At 34.9% G+C, this 16706-nt stretch overlaps 1 protein-coding gene across 1 annotated transcript in view; it reads left to right on the plus strand.

The window, feature by feature from the left end:
- Positions 1-2107: 2107 nt before the first annotated feature.
- The window catches only part of LOC134264997 (uncharacterized), a 29526-nt gene continuing 14927 nt past the window's right edge, over positions 2108-16706 (plus strand). Inside the window, exons 1-15 of the mRNA XM_062747239.1 lie at positions 2108-2389; positions 3172-3375; positions 3638-3764; positions 4016-4660; positions 6275-6511; positions 6601-6709; positions 8505-8587; positions 8808-9098; positions 9556-9662; positions 10786-10954; positions 11132-11217; positions 12726-13039; positions 13178-13302; positions 13783-14177; positions 14261-14440. Of these exons, the coding sequence (XP_062603223.1) occupies positions 2108-2389; positions 3172-3375; positions 3638-3764; positions 4016-4660; positions 6275-6511; positions 6601-6709; positions 8505-8587; positions 8808-9098; positions 9556-9662; positions 10786-10954; positions 11132-11217; positions 12726-13039; positions 13178-13302; positions 13783-14177; positions 14261-14440 (3354 nt within the window). The remainder of the gene's footprint in view (positions 2390-3171; positions 3376-3637; positions 3765-4015; positions 4661-6274; positions 6512-6600; positions 6710-8504; positions 8588-8807; positions 9099-9555; positions 9663-10785; positions 10955-11131; positions 11218-12725; positions 13040-13177; positions 13303-13782; positions 14178-14260; positions 14441-16706) is intronic.

The following is a 16706-nucleotide window of genomic DNA, read 5'->3' on the forward strand; positions in this document are numbered from 1 at the left end:
TAAAAGTGATTGGAGCTCACCGTGTATTCTTGTACCAAATCAGGACGGTTCGTACCGATTATGTACAGACTTTAGAAAGGTGAATTCTGTTACCAAAACTGATTCATATCCAATACCTAGAATCGATGACTGTATTGACAACATTGGAAACGCGAAATTTGTCAGTAAATTTGACCTGTTGAAAGGCTACTGGCAAGTACCGTTAACAGAAAGAGCAAAAGAAATATCTGCTTTTGCTACACCAGATGGACTTTACCAGTATAAAGTAATGCCTTTTGGCATGAAAAACGCACCGGCTACATTCCAAAGGATGATTCACTCCCTTATTCAAGACCTTGAGGGATGCGAGGCCTACATTGATGATGTCGTCATATACAGCAACACATGGGACGAACATCTCCGAATCATGCGTGATTTATTTGACATTTTAGCTAAAGCAAACTTAACTGTGAATCTTGAGAAGAGCGAATTTTGTCATGCTTATGTAGAGTATTTAGGTCATAAAGTAGGTCAAGGTTATGTTACACCCATTATGGCTAAAGTGGAAGCTATTGCAAAGTTCCCGATTCCTACAAACAAGAAAGAATTAATGAGGTTTTTGGGCATGGCTGGGTTTTACAGAAAATTTTGTCCAAATTTTTCCTCAGTTGTTAGTCCACTTACAAATCTTTTACAGAAGAGGGTTAACTTTGAATGGACAAAGGACTGTGAAAAATCCTTTCATAAAATCAAATCTGTCCTTATGAGCAACCCAGTTCTGTCAACTCCAGATTTTTCTAAGCAATTTAAGCTTACTGTTGATGCTAGTGATGTTGGAATCGGGGCAGCTTTGTTTCAAGAACATAGTGATAAGGTAGATAGAGTTGTTTCTTATTTTTCAAAGAAACTTACAAAATGTCAACAAAAGTATTGACTATTCCACCATTGAAAAGGAATGCCTTGCTTTGTTGTTAGCCTTACAGCATTTTGATGTTTATCTGAATCTTACTTTGCATCCAATTCTTGTATATACGGATCACAACCCCCTGACATTTTTGCATAAATTGTCAAACAAGAATCAAAGACTGACTAGATGGAGTTTGTTGTTACAAGAATACAACATAACAATTAAGCATATCAAAGGCAAAGACAATGTTATTGCAGATGCCTTGTCAAGAGTATCGTAAACATACTAGATTTTGTATTAATGTACATGTTTTACAATTTAAGTTTTTCATTGACATTCAAACTTTCTAAGGGGGGAGGTGTTGTGAGATGTGTATTGTTTCATTATGTATATAATTAGTAACATTAAGTTTCTTGAACATTCCAGAGTGGTTAACATGTTCGGTCATTTTATCTAGAACATTCTTAAATTTTGTGTATGTCCAGATTGTTCCAGTAATATCATGTTTTAACAATTTCTAGAATATTCTAGATTTATATTACTGTATAAATACCCTGTCAATTCGATGCATAGAGATACTATACTTTGTCGTATAAGCACTATTGAGATATAACTGGGATATATATTTTCACTGGGACATTGTGTGCAGCAACGGACACTCTGATGTATGTATTTTTAGATTCTTGCTAAGTTTATACTTTATGTTTCATATACTTATTATATATTACTGTAAATAAATTATTGTTAAGTTTAAATTGTGTTATTGATCTTTGCTGGCATTTAGGGTTATTCTGACCCATAACAACATTCAGTATAATAAAATAAATGGTGCCTGTTTTGGAGGGTAACATTTGAAATTGACACCCCTCGGAAAACCATTGTCAACCTCCGCTTACGCGTCGGTTGACAATGGTTTTCCTTGGGGTGTCAATTTCAAATGTTACCCTCCAAAACAGGCACAATTTATATACAATTGGAGTGAAATAAACTAAACTCATCAACTTGGTAAGAAATTCGTCTTATGACATCAATATTTAGATTAAAATTCTCAACCTGACAAAAAAAAAGAAAAAAGAAAGAGAAAATACGTACACTTTTTACAATCATTGGGTATGTACGACTAAGAGGACAAAAGTTCTACAATAACCCACGGCCGCATTAAATGGTCTATTACAGGTGGTATAATTACAGGTGGTATAATGGTCTATTACAGGTGGTATAATGGCGTTCATGCCTAAGGTAATAGCTGCTGTGGACTTCGGAGGGACTTACATTGGCTACTGCTATACCTTTCTACGGGAAAGTACAAAGGGCTTACACTTTCCAGAATGGGGGCCACACTGTTCCAGTAAAACAAAAGCCTGTGTCCTTTTAAGCCCCAACAGACAGTTCCATTCTCTTGGTAACGAGGCAGACCGGAAATTCTTGGAATTACAGAAATCTGGTGAAGCACCAGCCTGGTTTTACTGCGAACACATCAAAAAAATTCTTACAGAATCTAAGGTATAATTAAATATAGTGCAGTAGTATTTCATTTACATGCTTTGAAAGAACCTTTTCCTTTAGATATTGTAATATGAATGAATGATAGGTATATATTGCCTTCAAGTCAATATACTGTATTTTGGTGGGGGAAACTTTTTTCTGTGGCTATACTGTTTTTCATAACTAAGGTATTCTTTTTACTGATAGTCGTACTTTATTAAGGAGGACATGCTTTCTTTCTATGGGCCTTTTATTGGGTATGCTCTCTCTTTTTGTGTTAACTGTCTTTCTTTTCTGAAAGACATATAGGGGTTATACTGACTTTCGTTGGGAATACTTTCTTTCTATGGGTTCCTTTTCTTTCTGGAGGCATACTATATTTCGATTGGTATAGTATACCCTTCTATATTGGTACATGTAATATAATATTAAAAAATGGCTTCATATACAGCTGTTATATATGAATTTAATCAAAACGTCTCATCCACTCGTCATACGTAATTTATTCCATATTCATTGATTTTTGATGATTTCCTGAAATACTGATGTTAGGAGAATCGTCAATCTGTTAAATGAGGGTACACCAAGAGACTTTACTTCCCGGGCAGCTATTGTCTCCAAAGATATTCCTACATCAATATGATACAAGAAAATCATAAAGATGTATGTATACTATAAGGAAGGAGATTTTAAAGTTGAAAATTAGGAAAAAAGAATAGGCTATCAGGAAAATTTTACCGGACGAAGGTGAAGCTAACCTAGCTCTTATTGATGGAATTAAAGTAATAATATTTTCCCAGGATTATGTAACGTGTAGGAACAAGCAATCCCTGGCCGTGACCGAGGTACTCTCTGGTGTTCTACAGTACTTTCTCCATCACCTGATTAAGAGATGTGGGGATATAGCGGAGTCTGTATCACCTGTCGATGTTCGCTGGGTCTTCAATCTTCCGGTCAGAGCCAGGAATGATGTTATGTCAGTTCTTAAATCTGCTGCAAGCAAGGTTAAGTAAATTAAAATTTAAAAAGCTTAAAATTTATTGAATCCACTTTTTTAAAATCAAATCGAGCTTTAATTCGTCTTTTTCACAGACAATTTCTAACGTTATTTGTCTTTTCATGTCCATTCATATTTTTCCTCTGTTTTTTTCACCTTTTTTTTTCCTTTAAATATGATTTTCTAAGTTTGATTTTTCTGTACATTGAAATAAGGTATATTTGAATTTGGATTTCATACTTAAGTCTTTATTTTATAAATTCTAACAGGCCAACATTGACACTGAAGCAATCTACTTTATTCCGGAAGTAGAAGCAATAGTGATTGCAGCTAAGATACTCCATCAGGATAAAAACATTCCAGAGACAGATCAACTCTGCGTGTGTGACCTCGGCGGTAAGTAGGACTTATATTCAGTCTCAAGAACTAATGATTCAATTTCATCCAACTTTTTGTCTTTGTTAACATACCTCAGCAAAGGAAATTGGTACGATTGTATACGACTGTCTTAGACAGCCAACTAAAGGCAATAAAATTGGTACTACGAATATACAACTGTGGAAGAAATCTACCGTACTTTCTGTCAAAGACTCTTTGTGCGACGCATTTTTGGGGTTTATTATATTTGTACATTATATTATTCACAGGTTCATCTGTGAGTGTCGTGAAACTTGATGTGGACGAGAATGGAACCATAAACATGAAGGAGTGCCAATATACAGATAATTTCGGAGGTCAAGGTTTGGATAAACAGTTTTTAAAATTTTTGAGAAATGTTCTTGGCTCGCATGTTATCCAGGCCTTTGAGGACTACCTGCCGTTACAAATGCAGGAGTTAATGAGTTTATTTGAACTGAGCAAGTCCAATATGACACCGGAATTCACCAGAAAGTATGTGTTTGGAATTCCACCTTTGTTGGTAAAAAGGTTTAAAGTGTTCTTCCCAACGTTTCAAGAGGAAGAGCAGTTTGCCCCAAATCCAAAATTCGGTGAAAAAGTCATCATGTCTCAGAACAGCCTGACAGCCGATGAAAAAATTGTGTGGCACTTCCTAAAAGAGCCTGTAGAAAGTGTCACAGAATACCTTCAGCATGCCTTCGAAAATCTTCAAGTACCTAAAACCACGACGGTCATTATCACCGGAGGCTTCTCAAAGTACTGGAAGTTGAGCGACCGCATGAGACGGAAATTCTCCAAAAGGAGCACGATTTTCATAGACGCGCCGGCGGAAGCGCCACTTATAGGAGCAGTTATGGCTGGTAGAGAGATTGAGGCCAAAAAGGTTTTTCAAAGTATGTGTACACTATTTCATGCTTTTGTCTTTAATCATATATAACATTGATTTTTAAAAAGGCTATACATAGCTTGTGGACGTTTCAAGGCCATGCAGATGGTCATGATTTGTAATCAAAAAATTAAAAATCTTTGATTACATCCACGCAACGAACCTCTACTGTTCTCGTTATTTTGTTGTAAGTATATATAATTGAGTAAATAGATAAATTTTCAAAGGGGCGTTAAATAAATAAACAGGTAAATGTATAAGAAAGAAAAGATGGGGAATGGAATAAGAAATTGGTTTCAAAGTTGTTTCAAATGAGATAACCATGTTTACATTGTATAAGAATCAAGATTGATTACGGAGCAGGTTCTTTTCCCCAACAACATTAAGTATAACACTAACCAAATTTTCACTGGTAATGCAGCTATACCCACACTTACTCCGGAGGCTGAATCTGAAATTTGCAGGACACAACTAGTTCAACACTGACTACGTAATGTACATTATCAAAACTTTATTTTATGTTGCTTGATTTGAAATTAACTTTCTTGATGATAAACTTTTTGGATTATTTTCATTCTAGAGAAGTATGTATACATATAGCTGGCGATCTGTTAAAAGTACGGTGTGGTCAGCCAGAGAGCCACAGAGCCACCCATAGGAAAATCAATGTTTATAGCGAAAAAATGCGCTATTTAATCAATCTATTTCTCAGTATTTTAAAATGTTTTATCATATATACCTGCTGTGCCACAAGGCAATATGTAATAACGACACAAAATGTAATTAACTGAGATTATTGCATTTTTGAAATATTTTACGTCGAAGTCAACGAAGAATGTAATGACACAAAATCTTAAAACATGTAAGATACCTTTGAGATCATGACATGTTGCATTCTTACATGTACATCAAGGTCAACACGGAATGTAATGACGTTAAATGTACAAATATACAATAAAACAAGATGTGTTTGTGAAACACTATGCGCCCGGCGGTAACAAAGTTCAAAAAACTATTTTTTGCAGAAAAGTCACAGTCAAGGTCACAAGGTCATCGACCTTGGTGTCATTTGAAAGAACTTTATTAGTGAAGTATGCATACCAAATATGAAGTATCTATCTCTTATGCTTAAAACGTTATGGCAAAAAGTCTAAAAAGCTATATTTAGCATAAAAGTCACAGTCAAGGTCACAAGGTCATGATTTTGATGTCACTTGAAAGAGCTTTATTAGTGGAGTGTGTATATCAATTATGAAGTCTCTACCTCTCATGGTTCAAAAGTTATGGCGAAAGTTCGAAAAAGCTATTTTTAGCATATAGGTCACAGTCAAGGTCACAAGGTCATTGACCTTGGTGCCATTTGAAAGAGCTTCATCGGTTGAGAATGCAAACCGAATATGAAGTCTCTATCTCTCATGGTTCAAAAGTTATGGCGAAGGTTAAAGTTGACAACAGACAGACAGACAAACAGATAACAGACAAACAGACAGGACAAAAACAATATACGCCTCAGATCTACCGATCCGGGCGCATAAAAAAAATTCAAAAGTATATAATGGAGCCCTCTTCCCCGTTAAAGAAAGTAATCAATATTGCTTTTATTTACAATGATTCATTATAGGTCTACCAGCGGAAATCCAGCAAATGTCAGGCGATGAGCAAGAAGTTTTTTGTACTTCGTTGCAAAGAGGGCGATTTGTTGTACGTGACGTCAGTATCAATGTTATTGGTCATGTCGGCTCCGAACCGAAATCACTAATAAGAAGCTTGGTCATGGGTCAGAAAAGAGAAAACAAAAATGTAAAGGAAGACGTGTCTATATTTATTGGTAGAAGAAAGCATTCAATCAAGAAAAAAGGTGAAATACAAATACACATTTGTTAAGAATTTTAAAAAACAATACTGAACAAATTTGTGAAATAATAATAATTTCAAGTTTTTTTTCAGAGGGACTAGATTCCTCCTATACAACATTTATACTACCTGTTCCACTGAACTGGAAATCTCTATACGTGGCTGGTAGAACTGTTATCAACACCCAATATAACACAGCCAGGTAGAACTGTTATAAACACCCAGTACAAGACAGCCAGGTAGAACTGTTAAAAACACCCAATACAACATAGCTAGGTAGAACTGTTATAAACACCCAATACAACACAGCCAACAGGAACTGTTATAAACACCCAATACAACACAGTCAGGTAGAACTGTTATAAACACCCAATACAACACAGCCAACCAGAACTGTTATAAACACCCAATACAACACAGCCAACAAGAACTGTTATAAACACCCAATACAACACACAGGTAGAACTGTTATAAACTCTCTACAATAAACCAGGTAGAACTGTTATAAACACCCAATACAACATAGCCAGGTAGACCTGTTATAAACACACAAAACAATAAACCAGGTCGAACTGATATAAACACACAGTTCAACACAGCCAGGTAGAATTGTTATAAACACCTAATACAACACAGCCAGGTAGAACTGTCATAAACACCCAATACAACAGTCAGGTAGAACTGTTATAAACACCCAATACAACACAGTCAGGTAGAACTGTTATAAACACCCAATACAACACAGTCAGGTAGAACTGTTATAAACACCCAATACAACACAGCCAGGTAGAACTGTTTTAAACACCCAATACAACAGTCAGGTAGAACTGTTATAAACACCCAATACAACAAAGCCAACAGGAACTGTTATAAACACCCAATACAACACAGTCAGGTAGAACTGTTATAAACACCCAATACAACACAGCCAACCAGAACTGTTATAAACACCCAATACAACACAGCCAAGAGGAACTGTTATAAACACCCAATACAACACAGTCAGGTAGAACTGTTATAAACACCCAATACAACACAGCCAACCAGAACTGTTATAAACACCCAATACAACACAGCCAACAAGAACTGTTATAAACACCCAATACAACACAGCCAGGTAGAACTGTTATAAACTCTCTACAATAAACCAGGTAGAACTGTTATAAACACCCAATACAACATAGCCAGGTAGACCTGTTATAAACACTCTCTACAATAAACCAGGTAGAACTGTTATAAACACCCAGTTCAACACAGCCAGGTAGAATTGTTATAAACACCTAATACAACACAGCCAGGTAGAACTGTCATAAACACCCAATACAACAGTCAGGTAGAACTGTTATAAACACCCAATACAACACAGTCAGGTAGAACTGTTATAAACACCCAATACAACACAGTCAGGTAGAACTGTTATAAACATCTAATACAACACAGCCAGGTAGAACTGTTTTAAACACCCAATACAACACAGCCAGGTAGAACTGTTTTAAACACCCAATACAACAGTCAGGTAGAACTGTTATAAACACCCCATACAACACAGACAGATAGAACAGATTCATCTTTTGTAAAGGGAATAATTTTGTACAAAGGACCACTTCTCGTTGAAAAGATAATTTAATCAAGGAATAACAAAAGATAAGGTTGGAGTCATTTGAAAAATCGCGCCGAATACCGGGGGGTAACATATCCAAGAAAAATGAAACTCATGAAAGCTTCCTGCCATAGAATTAATTCAAGTTTGTTCAAATCATTGCCCCTGGGGTTATGGAAGAAATAATATAAGGGATACCAGATCATAAGAGGACAGAAATAGTAATATTTTATGGAAGTACCGGTAGTCAATGGTACATGTAGCAAAGAAAAAAGTTTCTTCAAATCTTGGTCTGCACTAGCTAGGCAAACATGGTGTGAGATCAAAGTTAAACCTCGACAAATATATAAACGAACATTTGATTGGCGATTTCTTCAATATTTCTAACCTTTTACAGATCACTTAGACCAAATGAATCCTACCGAGATATTCATAGATCACATCCACAAGCAAGTCCACGTAAACAGGATTTTACCGAAGGTACGTGTTGATGAGATACTAAGTAAATGAAGAAAACGACAAAACTCGCGAATTGGCAGTGCATTGAAGCCGTTACCTGCATATATGATTTTGTGTATTCATTCAAAGAAAACATATCGTTCTATAAAGATCACAATCATTGAGTAATAGGTACATGCGACAAAGCTCTTTTATCCAATATACTTAACCGGTAATGTCAGTACAGATTTTATTTTAACAGGCGAATCCCCCGAGATTTATGATCCAGAAGAAACCCCTTCCCCCCGATCGCTGGGCGTAGAAGTAGCCCCTTCCCCCCGTCAGCTCGGTGTGCCACAGGAAAAGAATGTAGATCAGTTGTATCCTCTCCGAATCCGAGAGCTGGGCTCCGAGAATGACGTGTTTCAAGGCCGGAAGTCCTTGCTGGACTGGAGACCAGTATACATCCTGATATACAGCCTCGCCCAGAAAACCACAGACCTCGTGCAGGAATCATACAACGGTCCACAACACAGGAAGAAAACGCTACTAGGTATAGACTTCTGAGTACCATATTCCGTATACTAGTATGTATGTATACCTGTATGTATACCTGTAGATTGCATGCAATACCACTGGATAATAATTGATTTTAAAGAGGGTTTAGAGCAGGTTTTAAGGAGGTTAATTTTGTAGTATTGAAGTTCAATTTTGTAGTATGTATTGAAGTTCAATTTTGTCCTGTTACTCACCCGTTTTGGTTTGTTGGAAAAAACCTACATTCAGAGTTTCGAAAATAGTTCCTTTGTAAATGCAAAACTGATCAGACCATCGTACCAGTTCTAACATCATCAGCATTACAAAAATTTAATTTTTGAGTCAGGTATGTTATTCATGGTATTCTTTCAGTTCCGCTACACTAAGACGCACGCTGGGATTCCAGTTACTAGTACGGAGACATCTTATAGAAACCTAGATATTAATTATGAACTTTTTTCATTGTTCTGCAGATTTCATCATTAGATGGATAGAGATGATTCACATGTTCAGCTCTCGAACAAAACAGGGACATCCATATATAGTGGTGTTTGGCAAACACTGTAACCAGCAAAAAGAGGTACTTCACCAAATTCAATATTTTAAAATATATACAATAAAAAAAATGACAAAAGAGATTCAGTTTTATTTCAATAGATATCCCTGCATTTAATTGCTATCACAAATTGCCATTTGCTATTTTGCTATCTGCTATTTGCTAATTGCTATAACAAAACTAAATCATGGAGAAAAAAAACGTTACTGGAAGCTATAGCTAATTTTTGAAAAGTAATTGCAACTTAATACTTACCATTCGATCGCGCAAAAAACGGAAATTGTTTTGTATAATTATGAACAAAAGAGCTCGGTTCACTTTATGCATAAAATGGCCCTGTTGATATAACAATTAATTGATTAACACTTGTTTTTCTATTTGAAGTATCAAAATAAAATAGAGACTTTGTGCTTTCATTTCTTATTAAAGATTTTCTCCTAGGAGTCCAGGTCGTGGAGAACTGGCGTAATAAAATTGCAATATTCTTGAATTTTCGGGTAAACAGTTATAATTGAGTACTTTCAATGAAGAAAAATAATATCACTGCACTCTCTGATCTAAAAAATAAAACATGTCTTTTAATACCCAGAAATAGTTCTATCATGTAGTAGTTGCACATTTTAGACCAGAGGTTGCGCTCTATATCAAATATCTAAAAATAGCTTTTAAAATTGGCCGTTTTTGTATACTTTTTCAGAATATGAGGAAATTGACGCATTTCGTGACGTCATAATGCATTGACTAACCAAAAAATTACGTCATCTTTATAGACACACAGTCACCAAAGATCTAAGTGATATTTCAATGCATTGTTAACTAAAACTATGCAGTTTCAGTGTTTCAAAAATTCACAGGGCCAAATAAGGCAAAAGTGAACCTTGTTCTTTCAGCATATGGTTTATAAAAATTTTCCGTAAAAATATATAGTTTTATTATAATACATTGTAAAAGTCCCTGTTAAACACTGCAAACAGCAGCTTTACTTAGGCGCAAACATTGAGTACACACTTGCATTTTCGGAAAAGAGTTGACTTTCCTAAGATTTAGCAGGTACAAGCCCTAATGTCTAGCCAAGCCGTATCTCAGCAGAGAGTTGTGTCTTAACACACATAAATAGCTAAATAATCAATTTAGGTTTTATTTGTAGACAATGCATCAGTCTCGATCGGAAGTTATGATTCGGCAGTTAGAGAAATATTTTTCTGGAACCCCTGTGCGTGACTGGTTGATCATGGATCCGCTCCTTCGGGGAGATGCTGGGGATGAGCGGGACACAGGAATAGAACGTCTTCGACAAACCATAATGGATATCTCTAGTAAGTAATTTATATTCCCTTTTTCCTATGTTAAATTTAAGCTCTCTCATATTTATATATTTATACGTTGACGACTTGACGTTATAACTTACAACTTACTACTTGCAAGATAAACTAAACATTTTAGTTCATTTCTTACAGTGAATGATAATATACGTTGTGAATTTTGTGTTGTAGACAAATATCGAAAAGCAGAACGTTTTCCTCGACACTGGATTACGTTTTATGATCGATTGATGTCAAAGAAAAGAGAAGGTCATAAGGTATTTATTTTTCTGGTATAGAACATCTTTTGCAAGTTAAGCTCCCTTTAAACCAATGAGAAATTACACAACTAGAACGATAGCCAATGTTTCGTTCATCTAAAGCTTAAGTCATTGAACCAATAAAAACCCTATAAAATGTTGCATACTTTAATAAGATTTCTTAAATAGTTTACCAACCCCTTTTTTGATCACACATATAATTATGTATACTTTATTAGTCCAAAACTATTTTTCCTTACACCCACCTTTGCCGCTTTTACACCTACAAGTCTTGCACTGTAATTCCTTGATTTGTCCGTCTAAACACGATGAAGACGTACCATCTGGTGTGGTAGCGGAAATTACCTTAGCTTATGCACGGTGATTAGAAAATTAATAATATTCCATGTAAAAGTGTAACAATATATAAATGGTGCCTGTTTTGGAGGGTAACAGTTGAAATTGACACCCCAAGGAAAACCATTGTCAACCGACGCGTCAGCGGAGGTTGACAATGGTTTTCCGAGGGGTGTCAATTTCAACTGTTACCCTCCAAAACAGGCACCATTTATTTTATTATACTGAATGTCTTCTTGATTTAGGATGTCAGAAAAAAAATCGTCTATCTACGATCACGTTTAAAAAGCTTTCAAACTCCACGCTACTTCGAAAAAGATTTACTGACCTCTTTATTGTTTATTTGATACTCTAAGAGTTCTTTATCATCTAAAATTTTGTTATTTCAGCACTCGCAAGCATGTTTCGTCTGTCGTTTGTTGTTTTCAAGTAAGCTACATCGGACGCAAGCTTTCATCGACTTCAAGTTTATTCCGGTTCTTTCAAACGCACAACTGACGTGTTGAGAATTCTACGGTGAACCGTACGCGCATAATTTCCACGCATGTAACATTACCGTTGTGTTATCCGTTGTCACGTGTGTTGCTAAGGCTGAGGGTAATAGAACGGATTGTTAACTGCGTCTAAACCAATCAGATTGTAGTATTTAACATGAAAGTATAATAATACAAAATGTGAAATCCAGAGGAATACGAATGACCGGGAATTAGCTTGAGAAGCAAGGATAAGATTCTTTGACCAAAACAAGGGGATTGTCATTTTAAATAAATGTATATGTAAAAATTCTTAGAGGTTTAAAAAAATATAGCTTTTCCGTGAACTTTTCATAAAGAATTCCGAGAGCAGGGGATTGTCCTTCCATAATACACCCTCTTTCTTTAAATACACTGAATGTGTTGAAATAAATCCGCAAAATTCTTGCAATTGGCCGTTATGTTAAAAACTGAAATACCCAAAATGCACGCCTCTGACTTGATTCTGGTGTAGACAAATCAAGCACACTGATATTTAGAAGTTCAAATTCTGTTTACTCAGAATATGTCACAAGTAACTACCACACAATATCTGCCACGGGTTTCCAGGATATTAACGCCATACCATGGTTAAGACTAGTTCTGGTAGAATTTTGTTTTTACATAATTGATACAATTAATTCTGATTTAAAATAGGTTATTTCTTCAAATATCCTTCGGAAATATAATACAGAACACAGCGAGCCGTTGGACCCTCTCGATCTGGAGGTATTCCTGAAATACCACGTGACTGTAGGTAATTTTTTTGACTTTCCAAACACTGATCATCAGGATTACGTGTTCCTAGATCCTAGTGTTATTTCTGAGGAAGTACGAGTGATTGAAAGTATGGCACAGAACGACAAGCCATCAAGACCAGCTTCCCACAAGTATGTCGTCATCCCAAACTCTGTAATAACGCAGTACCTTGCCTCTGGTAGAGTCCACGACAAGGGACAGATAATAGTCAGGTAGGCAATTCTGGTGATCTTCTGAATGTCACCTTTAGCTATTTGGTAATTATTGATATTTAATTCAATACTTTACATGTAAATTACTCTATCAGCTTTTTCATGCTTAAAAATGCACTGTTTTATTTTTGTGGCCAGGGTCTTGATTGATATGGGAATTTTTGCAAAGCCTGTAACATATGACGCCCACGGTAATTTATTCGACCCAGAATACCTAGTTTTAATGGATTCTCTTCAATACATGAACATTTCACCACTTCAAGGTAACCTGTGTTTATTAAAGGCGCAAGATTCTTGATACAATTTCTGTTAATTCATAAATTTTTAAATTTTCTGGTGTAGAAATTTTCATACTTGAGCCCATTTAAATTCAGTAGTTGGAGTTGTCAACATAAATATAATTTTCTTCTTTTTTAATTTCTCAGTTGCCTCTCAACCTTCACCTTTTTTCATTTTAAAATCAATAAAGCACCTTAAGTCAGAGTTTTTTTTAATAAAGAATTTAAGCCACAAGACTAAACGAGATATCAGTTACTACAGTCTTACACTACTATAATATCACAAATCCACTAAATGTGAAATTTAAAAAAAGAACAGATTTTGAGCTAGGATAGAGAACAAATGTTTTAAATATTCCTCAAGGAAAATTTATTTTCATTCAGTTTGGAAACAAATTTGAAGTTAAGCGGTCGAATTTAAGTTAATAATTGAATAAATTTATTTCTCTTTTTTTTTACAAATAGAGAAGCTTTTTGCCGAGAAGAAATGCATAACAATGAGATTTCGAATAAATGGTTGTCTGCCCCTGGCTGTGTTCCAGCGCCTCCTATCGGCAGCACTGTCACTGTGGTCAGTTGTGAATTACTCCACCAAGTATTGTTTGATGGTAAACATTGCCGCTTTCTCGTTAGACCATTACCACCGCCTCGTCTTAGCTAGCCATGGTAATGCAGTCGACGTCTATATCTATCACAAGACTGCCAGTGTAAATATAAACCCAAGTGTCACACAGAATGTACGCCATTTTCTAGAACTGAATCTAAAATGTATTTTATGCGTGACTTCTTCAGTAAAACAGAAGACACAGTTTGTTCAAAACACAGAGGGTGGGATCATACAAATAACAACAAAAAATAAGGTTTGTTCACATAGCAAATGCAACATTTCTTGGTACCAGCAATTAGTATAAAGATTTTGTTGGAGTTAATTCTATAATTTCAGAACAAAAATGAGATCCAAGTAAATGAAGGAATCTATGCTGCTGAGTTAGCGACGTGTAATAGTTTATCATCCTGTTTTGCAACAGTGGATGAATTACAGAACAAAGAGGAGTGGAAATGTGAGAAACATGGCGTTGGTGGAGGATCACGTGATCTTCTTGGGGTCTGGTACTCTACCGAGGTACTCATTCCAACATTATGTAGAGCTTGTAAAATGATAAATTCTAGATAAATTGTGTGTTGTCTGTAATGGACTCTAATAAAAATTTAGAATCGAAATCAAGATGTTGACGTACGCTGGCCGTGAAAGTGAATGTCTTTGAAAGATAAGACAGAAAACAATACCGATGATGTTTGTTTGAAAGGTCATTTGCACTAGATATCAACATTTTGATCTGCAATATGGTAAAATCATCATATACCTGTGATTATTTTGAGTTTTTGAAACTTTCGATCTTCTGATAAATATTTTCAAAATTCAAATGTATACTTCTCGCCAAGAGAACAATTTTAAAAAGGGAAACATTGTTTTTAATAAACTTTTATTGATTACTTAGCTGACATCCAAGGGAATTTTAATAATTAAGATAACATAAAATTGTTAGTTCGAGCTTTAGTATGAAATACATGATAATTCTTTCCTTCGCCAGCTTTGTTTAAGAAATAAGTCGATTCTTTTTTTAGGAATTGAAATTCTTTTTACATAAACAAACGAAAGACAAATATAAACAGAAAATGGTTACATCAGTGATGGTAATCGTTAGGTCACTTGACTGTTAATTACTACTGGTCACTGTGCGTTGATTTATGATATATTTCAATCGTGCTTAAGGTAGGATTCTTCTCACATTTCTAATATTTAAAAGTTAATGAAATTTTTACAGAATCAAGAAGACAATATCAGTAAGTGATAGTTTCAGTGAAATTAAATTTGACCGTTTTATATTAGAGGCAAGGTCAGGTCAAGGTCATTATCTTTTTCCTTGACATTAAGAATAAAAAAAATACTGTTGCCAATCATGTGATACCTACTTTTATTTCAAAAGTTTAAAGATTGTTCTTTTTGTATAAAAACATATTACTATATCGGTTCTATAGCATGATATTACCAAATTTACATAAATAATTAAACTTAACTAGATATTGGCTAATCCGAATTTTCTCTGTTTTTCTTAATTTTTTAGGATATATTAGTTATTTTCATATGCTTCCTATATTTAACTTTTTCTTATTTTCACATGTAATAAAATAGTCTTATAAATGTACAAAATGAAACAAAAACAAAAATTTTGATCGTTTAGTAAGAGAGAAAAAATACTTTTTATGGATTTTTGGCTCAAATCTGCACTTTGATAGGAAGCGTTTAAAAGCTAACAAAGTTCTAGTTTGTTAAGAAAATCATATTTATTTGATATATTTTGAAAGTATAGTCCCTCATTATTAATTTAACTTACATTTGAAAATTTCTTCAAGTCTTCGATTGTGTAAAAATTATAACTAAATTCATTGTTCTATGATAATTTTGAGAGGCAGAAAAGAAGATCTTTTACACCATCATTCCGCCAAAAATATAGTCCCTGCTATTTTTCAAACGCAGTTTACCATTTATGTTTAAAATTGTACAATTGTGATGAAGAAAGAAAAATATGGTCTTTTAAATTCCTCACACCTTAATATATAAGACATATAAGCAAATATACTTTGAATGTTTCATCTAGTCAGAAACCAGAGAAGAATCCTACCTTAAGTCATTAAACAGATGCCACATAAATGATGTATGAACTACATTTTTTAAAAATAAATATTTTAAATTTCACACAAAAATTAACGAGGTTAGTACTTACATGTACATATAGATGAAACACAACACTTCTTTCCTTAAAAATCACAGCTTTGCCTACAAGATAATACGAGAATAATCTGAAATCTAATCGATAGAAACTTTTGCTTTTTTTCCTACTTAATTGCCCCTTTTAACATATCACCTGATTAATAAGCATTCTGAGAGTATTGCATAACAAATACATGTCCCACACCGGGTTCCCCTTTTCTCTTTAAGATAGAAGCTCATTTGGAAAATTAATTTAGAGCATCACGAACCCGATCGTATTCCCAATTATCAAAAAATGCCATTATTCCGTCAAAAATTAGTGAAGCGAAACGAAATTCAATCTTGACCTGTAACTCATCAATCAGGATACACTCACATACCAAAAATCAGCTCAATTTCTGCAATCGTTTAAGAAAAAAGTGCGGAAAACTAAATAAGACAGACTGACAGACAGACGGACGGACGGACAGACAGACGCAGAGGAAACCTATAGTCCTCTCCGGTTTCACCGGTAGGGGACTAGTAATTCGTGGTTAACCTGAGTGTAAATTATTGGTGCTTTACATCCGGGGTCTATGGGTGGTTTATTGGAGAGTCAGTATTTGGTGATTAATTT

The sequence above is a fragment of the Saccostrea cucullata genome, unplaced genomic scaffold, assembly GCF_032062105.1.
Source record: "Saccostrea cucullata isolate Sc308-1 unplaced genomic scaffold, CSIRO_AGI_Scuc_v1 ctg1892, whole genome shotgun sequence".
Classification (NCBI taxonomy): domain Eukaryota; kingdom Metazoa; phylum Mollusca; class Bivalvia; order Ostreida; family Ostreidae; genus Saccostrea; species Saccostrea cuccullata.